Source organism: Nothobranchius furzeri, chromosome 5, assembly GCF_043380555.1.
Source record: "Nothobranchius furzeri strain GRZ-AD chromosome 5, NfurGRZ-RIMD1, whole genome shotgun sequence".
Classification (NCBI taxonomy): Eukaryota; Metazoa; Chordata; class Actinopteri; order Cyprinodontiformes; family Nothobranchiidae; genus Nothobranchius; species Nothobranchius furzeri.
The window spans coordinates 2,046,212-2,073,146 of NC_091745.1; the positions used below are offsets into that span (position 1 = coordinate 2,046,212).

The following is a 26,935-nucleotide window of genomic DNA, read 5'->3' on the forward strand; positions in this document are numbered from 1 at the left end:
GCAAACATTTGTGTATTTTCTTTTCTTTTGTTGCAATTCAAATGCCGAACACTAGTTGGCAGCAGTGTGCAATGGATTTTGTTTCCACCACTGAAATGTAAGCCCCCTGTATTATGGTTGGTTACCTCATGTTAAACAAGTTACGTATCAGTTTGGACTGTTTATTGAATTTTCCTACAATTAAATTCAGTCTAAAAAAATCACTAACAACGTCTGACTGAATGTGTCGCAATATATCGTGATATTTTATATATCGTCTCCCCTGTATCGTGATACGTATCGTATCGCCAAAATTTCACCAATACATCCCCCTATTAGCTTTGTGTGTGTATAGCTTTACGTTTGTGAAGGAAGTGTGTCCTGCTCTCCTTTACTCGCTGATTTTTGTAATAGTGCCAAGTTATGAATGATGTGTTTAAGGTCAAAGGTCAGACATTCTCTGATCTAGTTTCATCAGTTATATGGAAGAACCACAATCTCACCTGAATATGACTTTTTTAGACATTGAATTTTGATTCTGTGAAATTATGTATTTCAATTTTTTTACTTAAAGGTAAAGCGGAGGATCTTTTTCTTCCGGATAGATCATCTGAACCATTGGTCCGCATAACTGTCAATCATTCTGGTGAACCATTACCTCGAGGCCGTCGTCGTACGTGCTCGTTGCTGGGTAGTTTTTACTTCCTGCGCATGAGCAAAGCGAAGGTCGGGCTCTTTACAGAAGCCTCTGTCGCAGGTTTTCTCCTGGACAGGCAAAATAAAGTTCGGCATGCCATTTGGACTAATAAATTTCAGATTACTGCTAGAAGAATTGCTGCAAGGCCGGCAGCTACTGTTAAACGGGGTGTGCACGAGGATAACTGGGCTTTCTTTTTCGTGTGCATTTTTATTAAACATGGAGAGGGCGGATCTTTGCTGAAATTCAGAAACATCCTCCGCCATACCTTTAAAACACATCAGCAAAAATGTCATCTGTAAAAATGTAACAACAGAAATTCAGCAACAACTGAGGTGGTCTCCTGGTGACCCAAGCCAAAGTAATCGTCATTCAACCGAGTCGAGTGGATTTAAGCCAATTAAATTCTTCTTCTCTGATCATGTGTCGACTTGCTTTCGCTTGGGTCACCAGGAAGTCACATCAGTTGTTGTAAATTTTCTGTTGATGAAATCCTGCAGTTGACTTTCTACTAATGACATTTTTGTTTTTTACGTTTGTAAGTTAAAAAAAAACATTCAAATACATATATTAAACAATAACAATTGAATGAATTTCTTCCATACAGCAGGTGGTCCAGGTCCTGAAGCTGCTCCCGACCATAACACTACCACCACCGTGTCTGACATGTGTTTGTGTGTTTGAAGTTCTTTTCTTAGATGCAGAGTTAGTTTTTGTCTGGATGTAACTGGACCTTCTAGAAAGTCCCTCTCTTTGTCTCATCAGCCCACATAGTAACTTTTTCCCAGAAGTGTTGTGAATCATCAAGATGTTTTTAGAGTAAATGTGCAGTTTTGAAACTCTACCATGGAAGTACGTGATGTCACTCATCTCCTTGTTGTAGAACCATGAGCTGACCTTAAGCTGACCCAAGTGCCTGCAGGGCTTCAGATGTTCTGGGTACTTCTGTTCTTCAGTTTCTCAGAAACAGGCCATGATTTATTTTTAGATCTTTTAGACTACTTCTTGTTGCCAAACAGGTTCTATTTCTTAGTGCTACAGATTCAGCAGCTTAGGTGAGGCTTCAGTGAAAACAAACTCAGCTTTCCATATAAAGTTGGTTTTTGGTTAACAATTACTATTGTTGTCTTTGATGTTGAAATTCTTTTGCTGAATACACAATTAATTGATTATTTTTTAAGAAACAGAAAACACGAGACATTTAAGGCAAAAAATACTTTTTGCATCATCGTTTTCACTAATTTTGCATTTATTTGGATACTCTTGTACAAAACAGGTGAAACTTGAAAATTGAGAATATGGTGCTAAAGTCCATTTATTCAGTAATTCAACTAAATCTGAGAGTCCATCCAATGTATGGTACTCAAATGTAATGGTCTGAGGGCCACTTAACAAAATTACCTTGAGGTTCGAGGTCCAGTCCTGGTGTGTGTGTGTGTGTGTGTGTGTGGGTGTGGGTGTGGGTGTGTGTGTGTGTGTGTGTGTGTGTGTGTGTGTGTGTGTGTGTGTGTGTGTGTGTGTGTGTGTGTGTGTGCTGGCAGATCATTACACAAACCTATGCAGTATAACAAAAAGGCTCGGGAGCTCATTGCAGGGTCTGAATTCATTAGCTGATTAGAGTGTGACACTTTGAGTCTAGAATATTTTACCTTTTCATAATATTCTAATTGTCTGAGTCTGAATGTGAGGTTTACATAAGCTGTAAGCCATAATCATCACAATCATAAATAAAGGCTGAAATATCTGGCTTTGCATGTAATGAGTCTATCTCATAGTTTCACCTTTTAAGCTCAATTACTGAAATAAATAAACTTTTGCACCATATTCTATTTTTTCAGGGTTCTTTTTGTTTATTTTTATAGAAATGTATTTACACTGAACAAAAATATAAATGCAATACTTTTGTTTTTGCTCCCATTTTTCATGAGCTGAACTCAAACTTCTGAAAATTTGTCTACATACACAAAAGACCCACGACTCTCAAATATTGTAATAAAATCTGTCTACATATGTGTTAGTGAGCACTTTTCCTTTACCAAGATGATCTATCCCACCTCACAGGTGTGGCATATCAAGGGGCTTATTAGACAGCATGAATAATGTACAGGTGTGCCTTAGACTGCCCACAATAAAAGGACATCCTGACATGTGCACAGTTTTGCTTTATGGGGGATGGTGGAGCAGAAAACCAGCCAGTATCTGGTGTGGCCACTATGTGCCTCACGCAGGGCAACCCATCTCTGTCACATAGAGCTGATCAGGTTGTTGATTGTGGCCTGTGGAAAGTTGGTCCACTCCTCTTCATTAGCTGTGCGAAGTTGCTGAATATTGGCAGGAACTGGAACAAGCTGTCGTATACGCCGATCCAGAGCATCCCAAACATGATCAAAGGACACACTGGCCACTTTCCGCACTCGAGTACGTTCTTCAACAATCTGCTATTTAACTGTATTATTTCCTGCAATTTCAGCTGTTAACTTTATTTTTTCTCCAAGTGTTTTTCTCCCCAGAAGAAGCTCCAACAGTGTTCTGCTGAGCTGTGGTGGCCTCATGGAGGGGGCCATCGTCTTGAACAGTGCTGCTAACCACTTAAACATTCTCCCTCTCCTGATAATAACATTTTACTCTCTTTGACGTTGGATGTGCTACTACTAGTTTACCCGTTTAATTATAGATTCACTAGGATAAATACAATAAAGTTTGTCTCTCACCAAATAGAATATTTACTAAGAAATCACAATGTACCCATCGAAACACTACTTTGTGTGTGTGTGTGTGTGTGTGTGTGTGTGTGTGTGTGTGTGTGTGTGTGTGTGTGTGTGTGTGTGTGTGTGTGTGTGTGTGTGTGTGTGTGCCTGCTCTGTCTTCTCCATCCCCAGTGAGTCATAGAGGATGGCTGCTTATACTGAGCCAGGATCCTCTGGAGGTTTCTTCCTGTTAAAAGGGAGTTTTCCTCTCCACTGTCGCTAAATGCTTGCTTAGTATGAGGATTGCTGTAAAGACTCTGACACTAGTCAGTGACTAGTGCAACCTATTGGGTTCCTTATATAGGAAACTTTTTACTGATTGGGTTAATGAACTGACCTGTATTGGATTGTTTACTGTGTGAAGTGCCTTGAGACAACTCTTGTCATGATTTGGCGCTTTAGAATTAAACTTGAATTGAATTGAATGAAATTGAATTGAATGGATGACATGTCTGGTGAGTATGCTGGCCATGCAAGAACTGGGATGTTTTCAGCTTCCAGGAATTGTGCACAGATCCTTGCAGTATGGGGCCGTATGTTATCATGCTGCAACATGAGGCGATGGTCGTGAATGAATGGCACAACAATGGGTCTCAGCATCTTGTCAAAGTACCTCTGTGCAGTCAAAATGCCATCAATAAAATGCGCCTGTATTCATTGTCCATAACATACGCCTGCCCATACCAGTACATATGGGCCACTCGTTCCACAACGTTGACATCATATATATATATATATATATATATATATATATATATATATATATATATATATATGTATATATTTATATATATCTGGGACTGCACAGCATACCAGATGTTAGCAGTTAGCATGCTTGAGCCACGTTGATTAGGGTGAATACCATCTCGCCTGAAAAAGGAGAAACGGTTCCAAAACAAGTTAAAAATATGGATGAAACCAAAACTGAGGGATCTGCAAGCAGACTGAAGCCAGGAGTGGAGAGAGAGTAGGCGGCTAAAATTTCCATACCCACGAGAAACTGTAGGGATCGGGCCAGAAATGAAAACAGACATTCTGCTGCTCTTCCGAATGTCAAAGAGATGGTTAAAATGCTGTTGTGTGATGACGGACTCCTGGCGTGTAACATTGTCTGATCCCACACGAATGATCACTCTTTTAACTTAAGTTAGGATGGAGCACAGCAGACCAGGATGTATATTCAGGAGAGCAGGCATGGTGGCTGATGGAAAACATGGTCTGCGGTTGTGAGGCCAGTTGGATGTACTGTCAAATTCTCTGAAACGCCTTTAGAGACTGCTTATGGTGGAGAAATGAACATTGATTTCATGGGCAACAGCTCTAGGAGACATTCCTGCAGTCAGCATGCTAATTGCATGCTCCCTCAAATGTTGCAACATCTGTGGCACTGAGCTGTTTAATCAAACTGCACATTTCAGAGTGTCCTTTTATTGTGGGCAGTCTAAGGCACACCTGTACATTATGCATGCTGTCTAATCCGCCCCTTGATATGCCACACCTGTGAAGTGGGATGGATTATCTTGGTAAAGGAAAAGTGCTCACTGACACACATATAGACAGATTTCAGAAAAATATTTGAGAGTCATGGGTGTTTTGTGCTTGTAGAAAACGTTTCAGATGTTTGAGTTCAGCTCATGAAAAATGGAAGCTAAAACAAAAGTGTTGCATTTATATTTTTGTTCAGTGTATTTTTAATACAGTTTCCTTGAAAAATGAGTTTGAACGAAAATAAATCAGGTGGAATCTATCATAATGAATGCATCCAGAAAAAAATGAGAAGATTCTTACCTCAGACACTGGAAGCTTCTGAGCTTCTGTACGGTAGATGCCGATGGGAATGTCTCCAGTGGAGGAGCACAGTTTCTGATACAGTCTGCCGTAGGTTCGAATCCACAAGTCCTCCTCTGTAATTTTCATCTGAAAATCAGACAAAATACAAAAGTCTACCTCTGAAGTGCCTCGTAGTTCAAACTAAATTCCAGCTGATTGTCTGTGCCGACTTACGGCACAGAGGAATCCTGATCCAGGCATGGAGTCCAAACCGAGAAGAAGTCTGGTGATGGAGATCATGTAGTCCTTCACAAATGACTGACAGCAAACAAAACCACAGTCAAAACTTGGAAAATCAAAGGAGAAGCATGACTGTTTAGTGTTTAAGAAACCTGGTAGAGCAGAGTGTCCAGCATGCTAACGCTGAACACCTTCCCAGCAGCGAAGGGCAGGCGGAACATGAAGACCAGGTTTGACCCCTTCTCTCTCTCCTTCTGAAGAACACACACACACACACACACACACACACACACACACACACACACACACACACACACACACACACACACACACACACACACACACACACACACACACACACACACACACACACACACACACACACACACACACACACACACACACACACACACACACACACACACCAGTGTGTACAGGCTTGGTGCTGCCGAGGGAACACTATAACTTACTACTGACAGGCTGATATTCAGCCTTGAAGCCAAATGAGTTCCCACTGCACCTGATTTGTACGCGGTGAGGGGTAAAAGCAGCTCAAATGAGAGAAAAGCTACAAGACGATGCCGTTTTCCTAACGATCAATCTGAAATTCATCTAAAGAGATTATGTCAAGCGGCGGCTAAATTACACTTTGTTAATAAAACGGCACTGATGCTCCAAGTGGGACTCATCAGCAGCCAGCAACGACAACATTAACAACAACAGATAGTAAAAACATAAAAGCAAACAGCTAAATGACTGATGCTTTAATCTTCATTAACATTTTAGGACTGCATAAACATGTAACCCACTAAAGTGTTAAGTACATTCATGCTGGTACCTTCTCCAGTTTGGACAGAGCCAGAGAATAATGGTCCTTGACTTTGAACTGCATGAAGCGCATATTTGCAGGATGTGTGAGCTCTGTGATGATGCTGAGAGCCGGGAACAGTCTGGAGGAACAGAAAGAACACAGAAAAGTAACTAGGAAAAAGTCCCAGAGTTCAAACCTGGTGTGAGAGAAATTGTACATCAAGTTTGGGCAAAGCAGACCTAAATAAAGTTTGGACATTGACGATTGTTTTTGCGTCGGCCATGTAGTCCTCCTCTGCTATCATGGAGCTCTCTTTGTCAAACACCACCATGGTGTCAGCAAATGTGATCCCACATCGGAGCAAGCTGTCAAGACTGTGAAGTAAGGACATAAAGGTCACCAGGTCCTGAAGGGGAGGGTTACCAGACATTATAAGATGAGCAAAAACCAAAAAAGCGCGAGTCTTACTTTTCGATGGAGCCCACTGTGTAGAACACCATGGGAAACCAACAAATAGCTTCCAAAAAATCAGCTTCAGGTCTAAACCAATCAGAAAACAGACTTTAGGGTCCTGGGAGGGGAGATTTATCAGTGGCATAGTCTAGAGCTGAGGTCCCCTCAGAGACAGCCTTGTCCTCCTTCAGCACTGAAACAGGCTAAAGGCCTTCTGAGTGCTGAAAAAAGCAGTACTACGCAGGAGTGACTCAGCGTTTTATTGCCCTTTTATTGGATTCCGCTCCCATTTGGCTGACTGCGTCTGTCTACCAGCCACAAAACATGACACAGCGCTGTGGAGGAGCACTCTTCTCAAAGCATTCAACTTCTCACAAATCATGTTTACGGAGACCTTAAACCCCCAATTTTCAACATTCTGTGCAACCTAGATTTCAACCACTGCTGTCACAGCTGCAATTAGGATCAACAGCCGGCTTTAGTGGGAAGTTGGATTTTCAGAACAATAACACTGTCCTCACATGCTCTCCAGCAGCAGGACGATGGGTTTGAGCTCCTTCCGTGTTCGGTAGTATGCGCGGAGAGGCACAATGAAGTTGTACAGACCGTTTCCTGCAGCCTCCGCAGACACAATGATCAGTTTGTTTTTGAAGCAGTAGGAGCGAGCATCCTCAAAGGGGATGTGGTTGCAAGCCTAGGAGAGAAGGATGGGGGTGATTGGCTGTCATCTTCGGGGTAATATGCCACCGAAGTGCATGCTGTACCTTATCCATGCGTAGGCAGCAGAAAGGCATCTTTTCTTGCAGGAGGTGGCATAGCGCTGGCGAGCTGCCTATGTACGGAGAGTTTGGAGGGTATCCCTTCACCCACCTGTAGGACAAGCATGCATTGACCTCTGATCCTATGAAACATCACACCTACTGTGACCAGCTCACTCCACTTACTCGCAGTGTCGCCCCCACCAGTGAGAGCTCTCATCTTTGTCACTGTCATCCTTGCTTTCGTCTCCTCCCTCATCCTCGGACTGTTCTCCCAGAAGGTCAAAGGTCGGGTTGTTGACACCGTCCACCAGCTCCAGGACCGGTGCGATGCTGTGCCGCCTTTCGTCAGCTGAATCTCCCTTGGCGGGCAGAGTCAAGGTGTTAGCACCTCCCACTCCTGTCCTGGAGCTGCTTCTGCTCCCTCTCCCACTGCCGAGCTCCACGCTGCCCGGGTCCTGCCCTTCAGGGCTGCTGTCGCTGGAGTCCTGCAGGTCGATGGCCACAGTGCCTAAACCACACAAAAGCAGGGGTCGTTAAACAATAGCTGACAGCTTTGCTGTCCACTAGGTGGCGTATTTGTGCAGCCAACGAGGAAGCATGGTTCTCTGTTCTGCTAGTGATGAATATTTTCCTTCCAAACAGGATTCAAATTTCTGACAGCTAATCCCTCTCGTTTGTGTAAATGAAACCTAGTCCTCGTGCTCGTCTGACTGACCCATGCTGGCGATGATGCTGTGGACGGGGAGCCGGGTTAGCCCGTGGTAGATGCTTTGGGGCACTCCTCTTGAGTTCCCCCCTGTGCCGCCCCAGGACGGCTCCCTCTGCCCCCGGACAAAGGCGGAGTTCTCCTCCTTGGAGATGTTGATGTAAAAACAGATGTCAGAAGCACCCATGATGTGACAAGGACCCGGGTTAAGCAGGATGTTGGTGGTATCTAGTCTGCGTACTCCAATCAGACAAACTCCAAACCTGCAGCCACACAGAAAAGCTCAGTTGTCAGCTGACTTCCTGCATGTGTCTTCATTCAACAGAATAAGGTTAAAGTTTTGACATACTTTTTATGTGCGTGAAAGGAGGCAAAAGTAAAACTCTTGCCCTGGTATTCTCCAAAGAATTTACTCTCCTCCAGACGTATGTGATGCACCTCGTTGGCTGAGCAGCGTCTGTAGGTCCGGTGCCACTGATCCGCTGAACTCGCGCCACCTTCCCTGGGTCAGAAACAAACAAATGAACAAAGTAAGATGGATGAGGTGGGAAACTGTGACCTTTAAAACACATTTTATGAAGCATCCAGCTCAGCGCCATGGTCACATGAGAATATTCTCCATTAAGGTTGAGGTGTTAACGCTTTACATCTCTGTCAAAGCTTCTGATCGATGCAACAATCAGGATGTGGACGTAGGACAAAGACCTGCAGCCCGTCCGAACGACACACGCTTCTTCTGGGGGATGGCTAAGAGGTGATAGCATGCAGCATCGGTGAGTAGGTAGTGTGACTGTGGGTGATCATATAAATACGTCTTAGCAAGTGTGCAGTTTACAGGAAGGAAGTGTAAAGCAGGAGAGGAGGACAGATCTGACTTATGGAGCAGTTTCTGTTTCTCAGCCATAGAAGCCATTCTAGAAATAGAGGACTTCTTATGAAGCAGAGAAATATGTTCACTTAAATCTCAAAGATTTGCTTTTAATTTTACATTTTAAAAGTTTCAGATAGGATGACAGGTAAGTATTATTGCTCAGGATGCTGTTCCTACTGGTTTGTTGAAACATAGTAGTATCTCTTTATGTTTTTTACTGTTCCATTAAAATAAAAGTATTAAGCTACGATAAAAATACAGATTACTTTGAATGAGCGTGCTGATTTTGACTTTACTATCAAGGATGCTGATCCAGTCACTTCTCACCGCTGTAAAACCAGATTTTAAAGCTGCATGTTTATTAAGCCTCAGCTCATTTTAACATTTAAACTGTAGAATAATTACAAAGAAGGGGCTTCGCAGTGGTGCAGTGGTTAGAGCTGTTGCCTGGCAGCAAGCAGGTCCTGGGTTCGATTCCCGGCCTGGGATCTTTCTGCATGGAGTTTGCATGTTCTCCCTGTGCATGCGCGGGTTCTCTCCGAGTACTCCGGCTTCCTCCCACAGTCCAAAAACATGACTGTTAGGTTGATTGGTCTGTCTAAATTGTCCTTAGATGTGAGTGTGTGTGTGCATGATTGTTTGTCCTGTGTGTCTCTGTGTTGCCCTGCGATGGACTGGCTCTCTGTCCAGGGTGTACCCCACCTGATTGCCCGCTGACTGTTGGAGATAGGCACCAGCCTCCCCGCGACCCCACGTGGACAAAGCGGGTTCAGAAGATGGATGGAACAATTACAACCAAAACTTTCAACCAAGCTAATGAAGTGAACCTGTTATTTATTCTGTCCCTTAAATCTGTGGAAAGTTCTCAGACATGAACTCATCGTGTTCCTGAAACCTCTTGGACATGCTTCCTATCTAATTATTAAAAGTCAGTCTCAATAGCCATTTTCAGTAAAAACACTCACTGTGCATGATAGAAAAAAAACAATAGTTGGATCAAAACTAAACCCTGTTTTATTCCACGTGTGGTACCTGTTGAGGGCTTGAAACGCTCCAGCTCGTTGCTTGAAAGCTTCCTGAGGTGCCGTTCTAAACAGGAAAAAGAAAGCAGCCTCGCTGTCTGCGTGATTTAGACTTTATCTGATTGTAAGATGGTAAGGCTGTGATGTGGACAGTAAAACAACCGACATAAAAAGGAGGAAAAAGAAAACCTACTGTCCTCTGGAGGAGTGGATCAATAAAGTGATAAGGGTGGAGGTGCCGGGACACACACAGTTTAAAGCCAGCATGGCGTACTTAAATTCTTCTTCACACACAACATGATCTGCACACAGAGAAATACAAGAGCAGCTTGGATTAGTCGGCGACAGCAAAACACAATTCTTCCCAAAACACAACTTGAATGATCTACCGGTCATGTGACGGCAGGGCCAAGCCCTGTAGCATCCTACAGGGTCAAAGCCAGTAGAATGAAATTAAATATACTGATTAAGGAGTTTGACATTTTTGTTAAGTTGTCTGTGGAAAAAACTGAAAAACATGGTTGTTAGCACTTTGGCAGATGTTCAAGTGTGAGTCAGGCTGCAGACAGACGTTCTCGCTGCAAATGTCAAACGATGCAGTCACTAATTTTAACAATCACGTTAAAAACGAGAGCTGAGCCAACAAAGCGTCCCTCTAACACAGATGCATACATGTTCTACCTGTCAGACTGAAATAAGTGATGCTGAAGTCACAAAGTTTCATTAGTCAAACATGTATGTCATGTTCTGTGTCCTTGTGGTCCTCAGCCCCCTCCACGTTCTCCTCCAGGTTCCCCTCAGGTACTGTGCTCCTTGTGGTCCCCAGCCCCCTCCAGGTTTCCCTCATGTTTCTCCCTAGTCACTTTATACTTAGTTATCCCACCCAATTTAGTCTAGTCTCCCCATAGATCCCCTCTCTTTTCGTCCCTGTCTCTTTAGTTCCCCAAGCTGAAGATTTAGTGTTTTTTTTCTGGTGTCTAGTTTCAGGTTTATTAGTTCACTTATCGTTAGTTCTCTGTATAGTTATATTATCCAGTCAGTCTTTTCCTTTAACAATGTGTTCCTTCCCCATTTAGATCTGATCCCTTCAGCTCACACTCCTCACACACCTGCTACCTGTTTCCCCGATTGCTTCCCTCTGTGCATAAAACCCTGTCTGTGTCTCTCAGGCCCTGTCCACACGTAGCCGGGGATCTGCCAAAACGTAGATATTTTCCTACGTTTTGGCCGGTTATCCACACGAAAACTGAGTTTTTTCACACGAAAACGGATCTTTTTAAAAACTCCGGCCAAAGTGAAGATCTGCGTTTTCTCCGTTTTGGGTGTCTGCGTGTGGACAGACAAAACCGGAGTTTTAAGGTCCGCAACGTCACTTTCCGCGACAAAAAAAAAAAAGCTGACATCACGCGTGCGACCTGTGTTTACACTAGCCGACAGCATGGATGCCCTCAGAGCTGCGCTCGCTTTATCAGTTGTCCAAGCGCTTTTTGCTTGTTTGTTTTTGCAAGCGGAATTACTGCTCCTTGTGGAAGACCACAGACGAAGGACGAGGTTAGAACGGGGGAAGTACTGCCGCCTACAGGTCTGGCATGTCCTTAACAACGTATTTATCCAGGTACGTGTGGACAGTTTTTCTTAAACAAGGTGGTGTCGATGCAGGGTTATGGAGGGGCGGATATTCGTTTAAAAAAACCCGGCTACGTGTGGACTAGGCCTCAGTGTTGTCGGTCCCTTGTATGTGTCAGCGTTGTTCTGTCCCTCTGGAGTTTCTCCAAGTTCGTGCTCATGAGTGAGCTTCTGTTCTGTTTTTGATCGTTCAGTGTGTTTTGAGATTAAGTCTGGTTTTTGTGCCTTTGGACTTTTGGCGCATCCTCCTTTAAATAAAGGAATTATTTTCTTAAACCACTCCTGCCTCGAGTCGTGCTGGGGATTCTGCATCTTGGGTCCAAACCTCCCGCTTTCAACGTGACATTGTAAAGCAGACCAGCACTTCTCTTAATAATCACTCAGGATTTATTTATTCATTTGTTTATTTTGTGAACTATGAAACTTTAAGAATAGATTATTTCTAATTCGGTTCTGCTCCTCAGACTGACCCTTGGCTTTTCAGTTATCTCTATTTCTCCGAACTGAAGACATTCAGGTAAGACATTAATGGATCATAATATCTTTAATAAATTCCTCTTTTCCAATTCTGAGATTTCCCGTTTTTGGGATGGGAGGTATGGGAAGACAAAGCAACACGTGGAGCGATTCCCACTCACCATTTAACAGCTCATTTGTTCACGGCTGTGGGCCAACCAAACAACCTGAGCAAACACAGATCACTCTACTGTCACCTGTTGCCTCCAAGCCTCTTCCCTGAAAGGAAAAACCAATTGACCGCTTAATATTTGTAGTGAGCCAATCAGTGATGCGAGCTGAGAGAGAATCCATTTCCTCTGCCGTGTAATTTTTGATTGCGTTGTGTTCAGCTCAGTGCACAGGTGTGCCACGCTGCCTGTTGGCGACAAACGTGCTGCCCGCCGGGCCCAGCCCGGCGCCTACAGTCAGCCGTAAGTGTCGCATATTAGGACGTAATTGGTGAGTAAACGTCAGGTCTGAGCTGAAAAATCACTTTAAGTCAGATGCTAGTTTGAGAATCATTAGACCATAGAAGATTTAAATGCAGCTTGCTCTGAAGTAATGAGACGTGTGTGTGTGTGTGTGTGTGTGTGTGTGTGTGTGTGTGTGTGTGTGTGTGTGTGTGTGTGTGTGTGTGTGTGTGTGTGTGTGTGTGTGTGTGTGTGTGTGCGTGTGTGTGTGTGTGTGTGCGTGTGCGTGTAAGAGCCTGGGGGTGGGTCGGTGATAAACATGACAATTAAAACTGGTGACTGTGAATATAGTGATTAAGTAGCAGTGTTGTTTTGACTCAGAGCAGCACATCATGATGCAGCTCACACACAAATGCACAGTAGTCCCTTGCTGTTCAGCTTGTCAGTTCGTTTCAGAGCCTCAGCTTGTGTTTCTATGGAGAAGCAACGGCCATTACAGCTAGACACACATTCCACCAATGATCTCAAACACCCAAAGCACCCACAGCCCCTGTTCTGTCATCCTGGCTCCAAATATCTTGGGAGTTTAAGCTCATGCCTCACTTTTCCTTTTTATTATAAACCAGGTTCAAAGGTGTAGCTGCAGGAGAGCAGCCCCAACCCGACCACAGGTCCACCGGCTTGGCTAATTAAATCAGTGAGCTGTTGCTGCATATACAATGAGCCTCTGCAATGATCTGAGCTCAGGGGGGCAAAGGGATATTTATATTTAAAACACAAATTAGGTAAGTAATCAATAGACTCTCTAGACCCCAAACACCTCCAGCTTCCCTGCTCGGCTGCAGCAGATCTTTTCTAATGAACGCTCAGCTCTTATTAAGCTGAGTTTAAGGATCAAATTAAATCTTACACCTCTTGCTTATTAATGCCTCCCACACCATTGCTTGATGAGTGTTTTCCAAGTGGCGTCAGGGTTTGGCATCTGTCCTCAGGGTGATGCTCGTGTGACTGCACAACGAGCGGTTATTGTAAATTCAGGCGGGGGGGGGGGGGGGGGGGGACGACACATCAAACGCACCTTATTATGAAATTTGCTCCATTAAGAATAAAAAAAAAATCTGGGAATCACTAAAGCTCCGGGCGTTTAAATTCAGCACTAATTATCTGCTGCATCAGTGACGGGAGCAGCTACTAGCCATTAGACAGGACGCAATATCCACAGCGCTCAACGCTAAATTAATATTCTGCAATGAATCAGGAGGCTATTTCAGCATGTCAAACGCCGTGTTCATGTGAGATGAAACATTAAAGCAATAAAAGCATCTGACAGCAGAGCAGAAGATTCCTCCTGCAGAGCTCACTGTTCGTCATGTATTGTTCAAAGGGTTTGATAATGGATGAACATGAAATGCTATTTTTTTGCTGAACCGTTCTTGCCTCACTAACAAAAGCCTGGGTCTGACTGTGAGGTGTTTTAACAGCGCCGCAGGTGGATTGCGCAGTGGAAGGAGCTCGTCTGCCGGGTTGGCGCTGCTGCAGAACTCACCAAAGGAAGGGATTTTCTGTTTCTGAGGTGGCAAAGTAAAACGTTAATCATCGATAGAGACAGCTGGGATAAAGGTGTCCATCTAAAATTGGGTCTAAGATCCTTCAGGGCTGCAGGCAGGAAGATGTGTGAGAACTGAAATGAAATGTTTTCAGGTGACCTGGCCGACATCTTCAGCTCAGACGGAGAGAGTGGAGGCAATCCAAAAACAAAACTATGCAGAATCTGTCCTGCTCCTGTCCAGAGCTGCTGCTCAAACTCTCGTTTGACAAGTTTAAGTCATCTGAACATCACTCAGCTCCTTATTAGCAAAACAAAAGAGCACTCAGAAAGTTTGTGCATCGCACCAGAAGACGACTCAAATCCCGTGATAAACTGAACAAAAGCCACTGCCAACTTGGACCAGAAAGACATAGAATCCAGTAAGAATCACTACGTTATAATCTGCATCCAGGACATGAATAGAAGTCGTCTCCAAACAACACATGCGGCTCAGATCCTTGCCAGCGTCTTTTTCTCACTGCCCACCTGCAAACTTGACGTGAAACTTGTTCTCAGGCTTGAGGATCTGGACGTACAGGGGGCAGTTTGGAGCGAAGTCTTTGACCGCCCAGGCTCTCAAGATGGTCTGATGGTCCTGCCAAATAACAAAAATGCAGAAAACAGAGTGAAGTGAGACGGATCGACCGACAGTAAAAGGGACAGAAAGAAAGAAAGTAAGTGAGGCACAAAGTGATGATTAGCAGCGTCAGACTACAGCATCCCCCTTCAGCTGCTGATGGTGTGGAGCAACCGGATGACCATGAAAGGTCAGATCAAGATCATTCTGACCTTTCATGACCGGCTGTGGTGAGAGCACGGTGAATAAAGTGTGTGAGGTTTCAGCCGAGACCTCTGGAAGAGTTTACCGTTATCTGGAAAAGCAAATTCACAAGGTCTTCTGCATTCAGGCTGCTTCAGTCAAATGTCAACAGAAATCGGAATCATGTTAGAAACGGGATTTTTCAGATACAAAAATGGACCAACAGAAAGGGCGTTTTGGGATCAAAGGTAAAAATGAAGATAATTTATTCTTGACATGCAAAGAAGAGGGGCTGTGCAGTGCCGCAGTGGTTAGAGCGGTTGCCTTGCAGCAAGAAGGTCCTGGGTTCACTTCCCCGCCTGGGATCTTTCTGCATGGAGTTTGCATGTTCTCCCTGTGCATGCGTGCATTCCTCCCACAGTCCAAAAACATGACTGTTAGGTTAATTGGTCTGTCTAAATTGTCCTTAGGTGTGTGTGTGTGTGTGATTGTACTGTGTGTCTCTGTGTTGCCCTGCGATGGACTGGCTCTCTGTCCAGGGTGTACCCCGCCTGATTGCCCATTGACTGCTGGAGATAGGCACCAGCACCCCCCCCCCCCCCCCCCCCCGGCTCAGACAATGGATGGATGGATGCAAAGAAGAGAAAGTATAGCTTATTAGTCAGTGTGGATGTTAGAAGGTTTGACGGGGTGAGTTGGATTTTACTTTGCAATCTGACAATGTTATCACAATATTCACAGTTTTCAACATAAGAGGAAGGATTTTCGGCTATCAAACCCCTTCAGTTGTTTTAACTGTGGATTTCAAACTAAAGGATATAATACAGAACCATTAGCAGAGAAATAAAACAAATCATTCAATGCAATAATGTGTAGAGATGGAGACAATGCCTATAAGCACATGACGATTACAATCTGGGCATGATTAAAGTTTTATGTCATCAAAGGTTATGAAATGTGGAGAAAAGGTTAAAACACGTACAGCAGCAATGCGGTCCACTTCAAACCGGTTGCTGAGGATAAAGCAGGCTTCAGCGTCGTCCATCCTGCAGGTAGTTAGTAGAGCACCGAGTGACAGGAGCCGCAGAGACGAGGGAGGGAGAGAGAGAGAAACGGGGGAGGCCGTGAGACACAGGAAGATGGGTGTTGTCATGTTATTGTAAGAGAGGACAAAAGAAGGGAAAAAAGTGGGACGACGGAACAATAAATAAACCAAAGTGACATTAAAGCCCACCGCGTTTAAGGATGAGTCTGTCGGAGGCGGAGACCTAATAAAAAACACGTTTCCGTCTCTGTGCAGTTTCAGATCCTGTGACTGATCTGAAAATCAGCTTGAGTCAAAGTGTAACTAAAGATGTTTCAAGACCTCTCATTGTAATTCTTAATTATTGGCCATCGAGTATTTTCATGATTCTGCTGTAAGTTTTTCTAATAAAGACAAACAGAGCGACTCACTTGGCCCTCATCAGGTCCTGGTCTTTGAGGGCCGAGCCCTGCAGGTAGATGACTCTCAGAGCCCACAGGGGGACGTGAAGGACCCTCCGGACCTGGACGTCCATCTCAGCAGGGCAAAGGATCACCACGTAGTAATCCTACACACACGTGCACAGAGTGGTTATTACAGTACAATGATCATGCTTGCACCAATCCAGCAGTCTCATGCATTTATGAACTCAAGAGCACCAAATTTCCAGGAACCAAAGTGAAAGACGTAAATCGGCCCCTGATGCTCTTGGAGGAAGGGTAAGGTGATAATTATTCACACCTTTGAGCAGACACACACAGCTGCTCCAAGATGAATAAGGCAGAGGTTTGATTCCTGCTTCTGCAGAATTAAATCCCATGACGCTAGGGGTCCTGGAAAGGATTATCTCACACACACACACACACACACACACACACACACACACACACACACACACACACACACACACACACACACACACACACACTCACACACACACACACACACACACACACACACACACACACACACACACACACACACACACACTCACACACTCACACACTCACACACACACACACACACACACTCACACACTCACACACACACACACACACACACACACACACACACACACACACACACACACACACACACACACACACACACACACACACACACACACACACACACGACCCCCGGAAAACCTGCTTGTCCTACTTAAACGCAGACCTGCAGCCGAGGGTGAGCAAAGAACTCGTTGAGGAAATCCATGAGGAGGTCGATCTTGAGACAGCTGACGCACAACACCACGTGCTTCTCCGTCTGTGCCCTGTAGCGGCTGTAGTTGCCTCCAGATTTCTGTCGCTCCATCCACAGAAAGGCCAGCTGCTCAAACTGCATTTAGGGCGACATCCATCACATTCAACAGATGGAAACAGGATTAAGTTAGCGGGAATACAGCACGGACCCAGGTGGTGTATGAAAAGAGAACGTTGCCTCGTGTGTAGTGTTTCCATTTGATTAAGGAGAGTGTTTGGGGGAATTAAGATGAGAGAAGATTTCAGGATGGTGGATGGATGGAACATGATAGCGAACATTAACTTGGTGAGGAGGAGGATGCAAACGAGTAAGACTTCAATAAAACTGCACAGACATGTTTTTTGGTGCATCAGCAAAAAAAAGTGGAGCAAGAGCACGCAATTTACACGCCACGACCAAAAGAGCTTTTTAACTGATGCACGGGACCTTGAACCAAGTGTAACAGAGCTCCTGCAGCATCAGCGGCTCTGAATGGAGAGTAACAAGCACAGATGACTCAGACCTAGTTATATTTCATTAGCGTGTCATCTTTTCCTCTGGCAAGTCATCATTTTACCCCTGATAAATCAGATCTGTGTTGTGCTGAGGTAATATCAGCTCATTAGAAATTGAAAGCATCACTCAGGACAGAGCTCTTTAGGATGGACTTGGCCCACAGCCTTTCATGCTTCCATCAGAAAACTCTACATGATGAAAATTAAATGTAATCAAGTAAAAATAATCATGTTTTCAAAAATGCAGAAAGTCGTGTCAGGATGCATGTTTGGTGTTGACTCGTGGATCTGTCAAACAAGACGGAACACACGCACGCACGCACGCACGCACGCACGCACGCACGCACACACACACACACACACACACACACACACACACACAGAGGGCGGGGCTTGGGGCTTGCAGGGGCCAGTTTCTAAATGTCAGGGGGTATTTATGGAGGATGAGAGATGGCGATCGGAAGAGAGGATGAGATGATGAAGAGATCATCAGCTGATTCATGTCGTCGTAGCAAATGTTGCTTATGCTCCAGTTTTTGTTGTTCGTGAAGCCTTTGTGAAGACATTTGCAATATTTGGCCACAGCTGAAACACAGTAGAAGCTTTATCAGAAGCTGGTCCTTCCTTCGGGCGTGGGAAGCAGTCCCACATGCAGAGCAATGGCAAGCAATTTTAACATTTAATCAAAGAAGCTGGAACTACTCCTGAGCTATCGACAACAGCGATGCTTCCTTGTTTGCAAATGCGTAGGTCAAACAAAATATTCACTTTCACAATAAACTGGCTTTTAATGGAGCCCTGCAGGGGACTGTCACTCCTCAGCAGGCAATTTAAATACTTTTGTATCTGATAATCTTGTAAATCAGAGGGATTTTTAAAAATACTTTTATGCTGAATATCCAATTTGTTTTATTTTACTTTTATTTTTTGGAACGAAAGCTTAATCTTTAAAACATCCTTTAGAAAAATTGTTGGAAAAGTTCCTTTTATAATTATCAGACAAAAAACTACGGCCAGCTTTTACAGTCATTATGTAACGTTTGAGACACTGAAAAACATCATTCTTTATATCAGCTCTATGAACTTAATTAAAGGTATTCAGAACTCAAAATGACCTCAAATAGAAAAACAGAAATTTGTAAATGAAACAGAACGTTTAGATTTCCATGAAATTATATTGTAGAGGGATTTCAAGAAACATTTTTTTAGTATTTGGAGTTGTGTATGCTCTCTTGAGCCAGAGAAACAGAACAAAACCTATAATAAAAATATGGACAGACAAACTGGCATAATGGCAGACGGGCAGATATTTGGATTCGAAAGTTATTTTCTATTTTTAGAACTGTGTGTCAAACATTCATTATTGTCCATTTTTATTTTCATGTTTTCTTTTGGCAGATATTAATGGCATGTTGCACAAAACACGACGAAGCAGCAGATAGTGAAGCATTTGGATGAAGGTGGACACGTCCCGATGTTATGATGTCATTTTAAATTGATCTAAGATCTCGTCTCGTCTCGTCTTCCTCCGCTTATCCGGGTCCGGGTCGCGGGGGCAGCATCCCAACTAGGGAGCTCCAGGCCGTCCTCTCCCCGGCCTTGTCCACCAGCTCCTCCGGCAGGACCCCAAGGCGTTCCCGGACCAGATTGGAGATGTAACTTCTCCAACGTGTCCTGGGTCGACCCGGGGGCCTTCTGCCGGCAGGACATGCCCGAAACACCTCCCCAGGGAGGCGTCCAGGAGGCATCCTGACCAGATGCCCAAACCACCTCAACTGGCTCCTTTCGATCCGGAGGAGCAGCGGTTCTACTCCGAGTCCTTCCCGAATGTCCGAGCTCCTCACCCTATCTCTAAGGCTGAGCCCGGCCACCCTACGGAGGAAACTCATTTCGGCCGCTTGTATCCGCGATCTCGTTCTTTCGGTCATTACCCAAAGCTCATGACCATAGGTGAGGATTGGGACGTAGATCGACCGGTAAATCGAGAGCCTGGCTTTCTGGCTCAGCTCCCTCTTCCCCACGACAGATCGGCTCAGCGTCCGCATCACTGCAGACGCCGAACCAATCCGCCTGTCGATCTCCCGATCCCTCCTACCCTCACTCGTGAACAAGACCCCGAGATACTTAAACTCCTCCACTTGAGGTAGGACCTCTCCCCCGACCCGGAGGTGGCAAGCCACCCTTTTCCGGTCGAGAACCATGGTCTCAGATTTGGAGGTGCTGATCCTCATCCCAGCCGCTTCACATTCGGCCGCGAACCTACCCAGCAAGAGCTGAAGGTCAGAGCTGGATGAAGCTAGGAGGACCACATCATCCGCAAAAAGCAGAGACGAGATTCTCCTGCCACCAAACTCGACACACTCCACACCACGGCTGCGTCTAGAAATTCTGTCCATAAATGTGATGAACAGAACCGGTGACAAAGGGCAGCCCTGGCGGAGTCCAACCCTCACTGGGAACAGGTCCGACTTACTACCGGCTATGCGGACCAAACTCACGCTCCTCTGGTAAAGGGACTGAATGGCCCTTAACAGAAAGCCACCCACCCCATACTCCTGGAGCGTCCCCCACAGGGTGCCCCTGGGGACACGGTCATAAGCCTTCTCCAAATCCACAAAGCACATGTGGATTGGTTGGGCAAACTCCCATGCCCCCTCCATCACCCTTGCAAGGGTATAGAGCTGGTCCACAGTTCCACGGCCAGGACGAAAACCACATTGCTCCTCCTCTATCTGAGATTCAACTATCGATCGGACCCTCCTCTCCAGTACCTTGGAGTAGACCTTTCCAGGGAGGCTGAGGAGTGTGATCCCCCTATAGTTGGAACACACCCTCAGGTCACCCTTCTTAAAGATGGGGACCACCACCCCGGTCTGCCACTCCCTAGGAACTGCCCCCGATGACCACGCAATGTTGTAGAGACGTGTCAACCACAACAGCCCTACAACATCCATAGCCTTGAGATACCCAGGACGAACCTCATCCGCCCCCGGGGCTCCGCCGCTGTGTAGTTGTTTGACTACCTCAGCAACTTCTGCCCTCGAGATCGGACAGTCCATCCCCAGGCCTCCCAGCTCTGGTTCCTCCTCGGAATGCGCATTGGTGGGATTGAGGAGCTCCTCAAAGTATTCCTTCCACCGTCCGACTATAGCCTCAGTTGACGTCAGCAGCTCCCCATCCCCACTGTAAACAGTGTGAGCGAGTTGCTGCCTTCCTCTCCTGAGGCGCCGGACAGTTTGCCAGAACCTCTTTGGAGCCGATCGATAGTCTTTCTCCATGGCCTCACCAAACTCCTCCCACGCCCGAGATTTTGCCTCGGCAACTGCCACTGCTGCACCCCGCTTGGCTATCCGGTACCTGTCTGCTGCCTCCGGAGACCCACAGACCAGCCACGCCCTGTAGGCCTCCTTCTTCAGCCTGACGGCTCCCCGAACCTCTGGTGTCCACCAGCGGGTACGGGGGTTGCCACCACGACTGGCACCGGCCACCTTACGACCACAGCTAGCAACAGCCGCCTCGACAATCGCAGAGTGGAACAAGGCCCACTCGGACTCAATGTCCCCCACTGCTCTCGGGACGTGGTCAAAGCTCTGCCGGAGGTGGGAGTTGAAGACCGTCTTGACAGGTTCTTCTGCCAGGCGTTCCCAGCAGACCCTCACTATGCGTTTGGGTCTGCCAGGTCTACGCGGCATGTTCCCTTGCCATCTGATCCAACTCACCACCAGGTGGTGATCAGTTGACAGCTCCGCCCCTCTCTTCACTCGGGTGTCCAAAACATACCGTCGCAGGTCAGATGATACGACTACAAAATCTATCATCGACCTGTGACCTAGGCTGCCCTGGTACCAAGTGTACCGGTGGGCATCCTTATGTTCGAACATGGTGTTCGTTATGGCCAAACTGCGGCTTGCACAGAAGTCCAATAACAAAACACCGCTCGAGTTCTGATCAGGTGGGCCGTTCCTCCCAATCACACCCCTCCAGGTCAAGCTGTCATTGCCCACGTGAGCATTGAAGTCCCCCAGCAGGACAATGGAGTCCCCTGATGGAGCACTATCTAGCACTCGTCCCAGGGACTCCAAAAAGGGTGGGTACTCTGAACTGATATTTGGCCCATACGCACAAACAACAGTCAGGACCCGTTCCCCGACCCGAAGGCGCAAGGAAGCTACCCTCTTGTCCCCCGGGGTAAACCCCAACACACAGGCAGAGAGTCTCGGGGCTAACAAAAAGCCAACCCCAGCCCTCCGCCTCTCACCCGGAGCAACTCCAGCAAAGTAGAGTGTCCAACCCCTCTCCAGGTCTCGGGTTCCAGAGCCAATGCAATGTGTCGAGGTGAGTCCGACTATATCTAGCCGGTACCGCTCAACCTCTGCCACAAGCTCCGGCTCCTTCCCCGCCAGCGAGGTGACGTTCCATGTCCCAAAAACTAGTTTCCTTGTCCGGGGATTGGACCGCCAAGGCTCCCGCCTTGGTCTGCCACCCGATTCACATTGCACCGGACCCTTCATGTTCCTCCTGCGGGTGGTGGGTCCACAGTTGGACGAGCCCATGTATCCGGTTCGGGCTGGGCCCGGCCGGGCCCCATGGGCGAAAGCCCGGCCACCAGGCGCTCGCTCACGGGCCCCAACCCCAGGCCTGGCTCCAGGGTGGGACCCCGGTAACCCTCCGGGCCGGGTACTCCGACTCTTCGTTTTCACCGCCATGAAAGATCCTTCGAACCGTTCTTTGTCTCACCCTTCACCTAAGACCAATTTGTCATGGGAGACCCTACCAGGGGCACTAAGTGCCCCAGACAACATAGCTCCTAGGATCATTAGGGCACTCAAACTCCTCCACCACGATAAGGTGACGGTTCAAGGAGGAGTTGATCTAATTTTTTTTTTTTTTTTTTTTTTGATCTAAGATGAAAAAGGAAATTTCAATGACTGCAAGTTCTCTCTGTAGGACGTCTATGGAAATGTTAATTATGGCAGTTAGGTGTGTCAGCAATTATAAACGTTTAACACAGTTAAATAAAAGGATTAATGTGAATAACTGTCATTGCTGGCTGGACAGTAATAGATTGTGAAGATTTTAAAATGAAGCATATTTGTTCTCCCAAAACACAAAAACAGCACTAAATAAAACATCTTCAGCACTGAGTCACAGCGTCATTACTGGTGACTATCAGTTTTGTGTCTTTGGAGATTCTCTGTCCTCCGACTGCAGATACAAACACATGCACAGAGAGTCCTATTAGCACCCTGACGGGCGCACAGGTATGGCAGACAAAAGCTTTGCATGGATGGGACGAAGGCCCAGAGGGACAGTCTGAATGATGCTTTTGAAGAGGTGTTACATCACCTGCTGCATGTGTCTAAACATCCAAGTCTTTGCTGTCAATTTTTGTTTATGGAGCAGCTCAAACACAGGGAAAGGATTTAGGAAAGGGAGTGAGTAGAAAAGAGTCTCTTGCTGCTCTGTGAATAAAAATAGTGTCAAAAATGTTCGTAGGATGTAGTGACTCATCAAATTGTTGTATGATGGGCGAGATACAAGAAATATTAGTGACAAGGAAGACAACCTCAATGGTCTTGGGCATATCAAGGAGAACTAGGTGTCTTCTAAAGGTGGTGGAGCCGTTCTGTTTGATAGGTTAGATGCTGGAGGGCTCTGCATGACGATTTTAAAGTGTAATAAAAAAAGCAAAGATGATAAAGATGGAGTGTCATGATTCCACCCTCCCCAGGCTACTTGTTTGGCATCTTAGTGCTTGTGTTAAACATTTGTTTCTCACCTGGATAGGAAGCACGATGAGCGCCACAAAAATCATGATGACCACCAGGAGCTGCGAGGGCCAGATCTGCGGGGTGACATCTCCAAAGCCCACCGTGGAGAAGGTGACCACGCAGAAGTAAAGCGAGTCGAACAGGGTCAGGTTGTTTCCTGCTCGCTCGAGGTGCTGGATGCCGCAGATGCTGGTGGAGATTTTGGGGGGATGATGGGATGTGAGAAAAGTATCAGAGACACTTGTCATGCGGCTCTCGTGGGAGCCTTTATTCATGGGGAGAGGTTTTTCACACCTGTGCAAATATCTGTGACTTTTTATGTGCAAAGATGGGGGCGGATGCATGCTCCAATGTTGGGAATCTGTGCATGAAGGTGTGCTGTGCCTATTACCACAATCTTTAGCAGATATGAGTCAACCAGCAAATGTCAGACCTGGAGTGGTCTGGACACTTAACTCAAGCTGCCCCTCGATTTGCTCGAGCTTTTGCCCCAGATAGGAAGCGAGTTGACACATCCTCCGCTGTAGTGAAGCAATCGCCTGCTGTCTTTTAAGAGCACCAGCCCACTCTGACAGTAACCAATTACCTCTCTGCCTTCTGCCATTCTCTACCAGCTCCACTGGTGGCAATCTTCACTCCCTGTATGACTTTTTCTGCCTGTTTCACACTATAACTGCTTCATCTCATTCGTCCTCTTTGACACATTTGACTTCCTACGCAGTCTCCATTTAACAGCACTTTTCTTCTCCTGTCCTCCCTGCCTTCCACCTTTCCGTTTAGTGCTACAAATGGTGGCACTCACCATGTAAACATAAGACAGACCAATGTGCTGATGAGTATCACCACCTGGTTGAACATGGCCGAGTGTGTCCGCTGGATCGCCCTGTGGAGGTCATTCTGCAAAGACAAACAGATGTGTATTTGGACTGAATGTTGACATGAAATCTGTGTGGTGACTGGGAAGTGGGCCTACACTCCTTCTTCCAATATGTCAGCCGTGGTTCTAGTGTAAATGAATGAATGGGAAATAAAAGCTGTCGCTCCTTGTTCAGGAAGTAGAGGTTAGTCGGGGGAGTGGGGTGTGGAAAACGTCAGGATTTGGAGTCTTACTCATTATTATTTAAGATATGCAAACATCTCACCTCTGATTGGGTTACAGCTGCTTCAGTTCGCTCTTCTTTCTCAGTATGTTATCCAACACAAGCCTGAACATGTTCCACCATGTTTCGGTGTTGCTAATGCTAACGGTTAGCTTCTACTATGCTAACGGTTAGCTTCTACTAGCAGAGATGTGCTCTGCTTTCTTCTGGTTGCCAAATCAACAAAGCCTTCCGCGGTTGGGAACCAACATGGGTGAGTACATAAATGCAAGGTGTGATGTAGATCTGTGTGGTTGTTTCTGACCCGAGCATTTCCCGTCCATTTTAGGGGTTGAAGAACATTTTCACATTCAGATTGCATGTAATACTCAACGTGACCAAATATATCAAAAAGAAAAAAATAATTACACAATTTTTCATCTAACCTCACCCTCAAACCCTTTTATTGTTCTGTGGGCTAAGTGTGGCATTATACAGCCATTCTTTTATTTACAGTGTCAGTTTGCACCACCGAGGTAACCTAGTGGATGTCACTGCAGCAATGAAATCTGAGAGTTTTTTTTATTATTTTCTGACACATTTATCCTCACAGCAGAGAGTTTAAGATAAATCTGGTGGGCCGAAAGTGGAGAAGGAGTAGAGGAAGTGCTTGCCAATGAAAAAACACAAGAGAGGTGTCGAGATGGCAGCTACGGGAAACCGAGAATGGAATATATTTTCTCACTTACTATCATGTTCTCCAAGGCATGTTTGGCCAGCCAACAATTGAGAAATACAGGGATGAAGAGGTTTCTGAAGGAGGGCAGAATCACCTGTCAAAAAGAAGAAAAAGGCTCACTTGGCTCTCTGTCACTTCAGCTTTATTGTGCAGCAGAGTCTTGAGCTCTCTAGTGAGAGACGGGGTTCTGTCAGAATGTGCCTGCTGTGACTCCATCAGCGCGGATATTAGCCAAAACAAACGACTGATGGAGAGACTTCCCTGCAATCAGTGCTCAGCGACTCTTATCTCTCCACTCACAGTGATCATGAAGGGAACAGTGCTGATCATCTCCAGAATGAATGGGACACGTAAGACTTGCTCCCAAACGTTGCCCTGGAAACACAAAGCACACCCGAGGGTCAGCAAGTTTCATTGTCTCCATGACCTTAAGGGATTAGAACATAACAGGACCGCCAGCTTAGAGTGGAAAGGGACAAATGGACAAGCTTTTTCTTTGTAGAATGAATCTCAGGATATATACAGGTTATACAACTCTCTTGTGCCATTTGAGAGGAGAGGCACATTGCTCAGTTCCCACTAAGCCTTGCTCCTCAATTAAGATGTCAGCCATGGCTTTTTTAATGTGTTTGCTGCCTGGATGAGGCTGACCTAAATCCGACTGGTGTAGGTGGACAGTCACAGGCTGTGTCCACGGGAATCAGTCAGCTTTAAATGCTAAGGTCTCAAGCCTCCAGAGTAATCTGTGGAGTGAGCCCTTCACAAGCATGCAGTGTCAAGTACATCAAAGGCAGGGGCAACCCGCTGATGGATTATGCCCCCCATTGTCTCAACACAGGGGTCTCCCCTAAAGTCTCTTTGCTACGTACCAAAACAATGCAGAAAAGGCCTTGAGGCCCGTCCAACTGCAGGAGCGGAGGAGAGGTCAACGATAAAGGAAAAATATCTGTTTTGTGAACACATAGAAGGTGCAAAAAGGACAAAACACCCTCAGGCACTCCCCAAACACACATACGCACACACACACACACACACACACACACACACACACACACACACACACACACACACACACACACACACACGAGCAAACATCACAAAAGGTTCCCGAGCGACCAGCAGGAACCATGAGTGTCTCACCTTGTAGCTGAGATACACCAGCAACATAGTCTCTGAAAAGCTGATGAAAGCCACAAGCACCTGCAAAAAAAAAAAAAAAAAGTGACACAGAGAATCAGTAAGAGACAACGGTGCAGACACAGAACAGAGACGAGATGGAGACCGGAGCAGAGAGAAATTAGGAGTCGCAGAGATGGAGCGCGTGGGTGGAACCAGTGGGAGGGCTGATGGTTTTTGCTTCAGAGGGAATAGGTTTAAATGAACCAAGAGACATTCTGGTGTCTGACTTTTTACGCCTGTTTGTATTAGAAGGTAATGTTTCTGTATATGTGAATACATTCAGGCAACAATCAGCTGGGCTTGGTGAGTTAAAATCCTGAATTGACTTCACGTCAATACAATTTGCAAAAAAAAAAAAAAAAAAGGATGAAAGCACACATTACATGCATCTGGTCGCAATTTAGCCGTAACAGTAAAACAACTGAACTGACTGAATTATATAGTATT

General features: G+C 45.8%; 1 protein-coding gene across 3 annotated transcripts in view; it reads right to left on the minus strand.

Moving 5' to 3' along the window:
* The window catches only part of kcnt2b (potassium sodium-activated channel subfamily T member 2b), a 60,430-nt gene that overhangs the window by 4,149 nt on the left and 29,346 nt on the right, over positions 1–26,935 (minus strand). For 2 of the 3 annotated variants that reach the window (XM_015948432.3, XM_054741276.2), the window contains exons 6-27: positions 26,450–26,509; positions 25,610–25,684; positions 25,320–25,403; positions 24,294–24,388; positions 23,500–23,680; positions 17,137–17,301; positions 16,395–16,531; positions 15,922–15,985; positions 14,666–14,774; positions 10,251–10,359; positions 10,068–10,124; positions 8,514–8,666; positions 8,174–8,427; positions 7,642–7,966; positions 7,462–7,567; positions 7,219–7,391; positions 6,713–6,784; positions 6,484–6,618; positions 6,272–6,383; positions 5,586–5,687; positions 5,428–5,511; positions 5,212–5,340 (exon numbers count right to left, since the gene is read on the minus strand). In XM_015948432.3, the coding sequence (XP_015803918.1) occupies positions 5,212–5,340; positions 5,428–5,511; positions 5,586–5,687; positions 6,272–6,383; positions 6,484–6,618; positions 6,713–6,784; positions 7,219–7,391; positions 7,462–7,567; positions 7,642–7,966; positions 8,174–8,427; positions 8,514–8,666; positions 10,068–10,124; positions 10,251–10,359; positions 14,666–14,774; positions 15,922–15,985; positions 16,395–16,531; positions 17,137–17,301; positions 23,500–23,680; positions 24,294–24,388; positions 25,320–25,403; positions 25,610–25,684; positions 26,450–26,509 (2,781 nt within the window). The remainder of the gene's footprint in view (positions 1–5,211; positions 5,341–5,427; positions 5,512–5,585; positions 5,688–6,271; positions 6,384–6,483; positions 6,619–6,712; positions 6,785–7,218; positions 7,392–7,461; positions 7,568–7,641; positions 7,967–8,173; positions 8,428–8,513; positions 8,667–10,067; positions 10,125–10,250; positions 10,360–14,665; positions 14,775–15,921; positions 15,986–16,394; positions 16,532–17,136; positions 17,302–23,499; positions 23,681–24,293; positions 24,389–25,319; positions 25,404–25,609; positions 25,685–26,449; positions 26,510–26,935) is intronic. The other variant, XM_054741275.2, reaches the window with a different exon arrangement.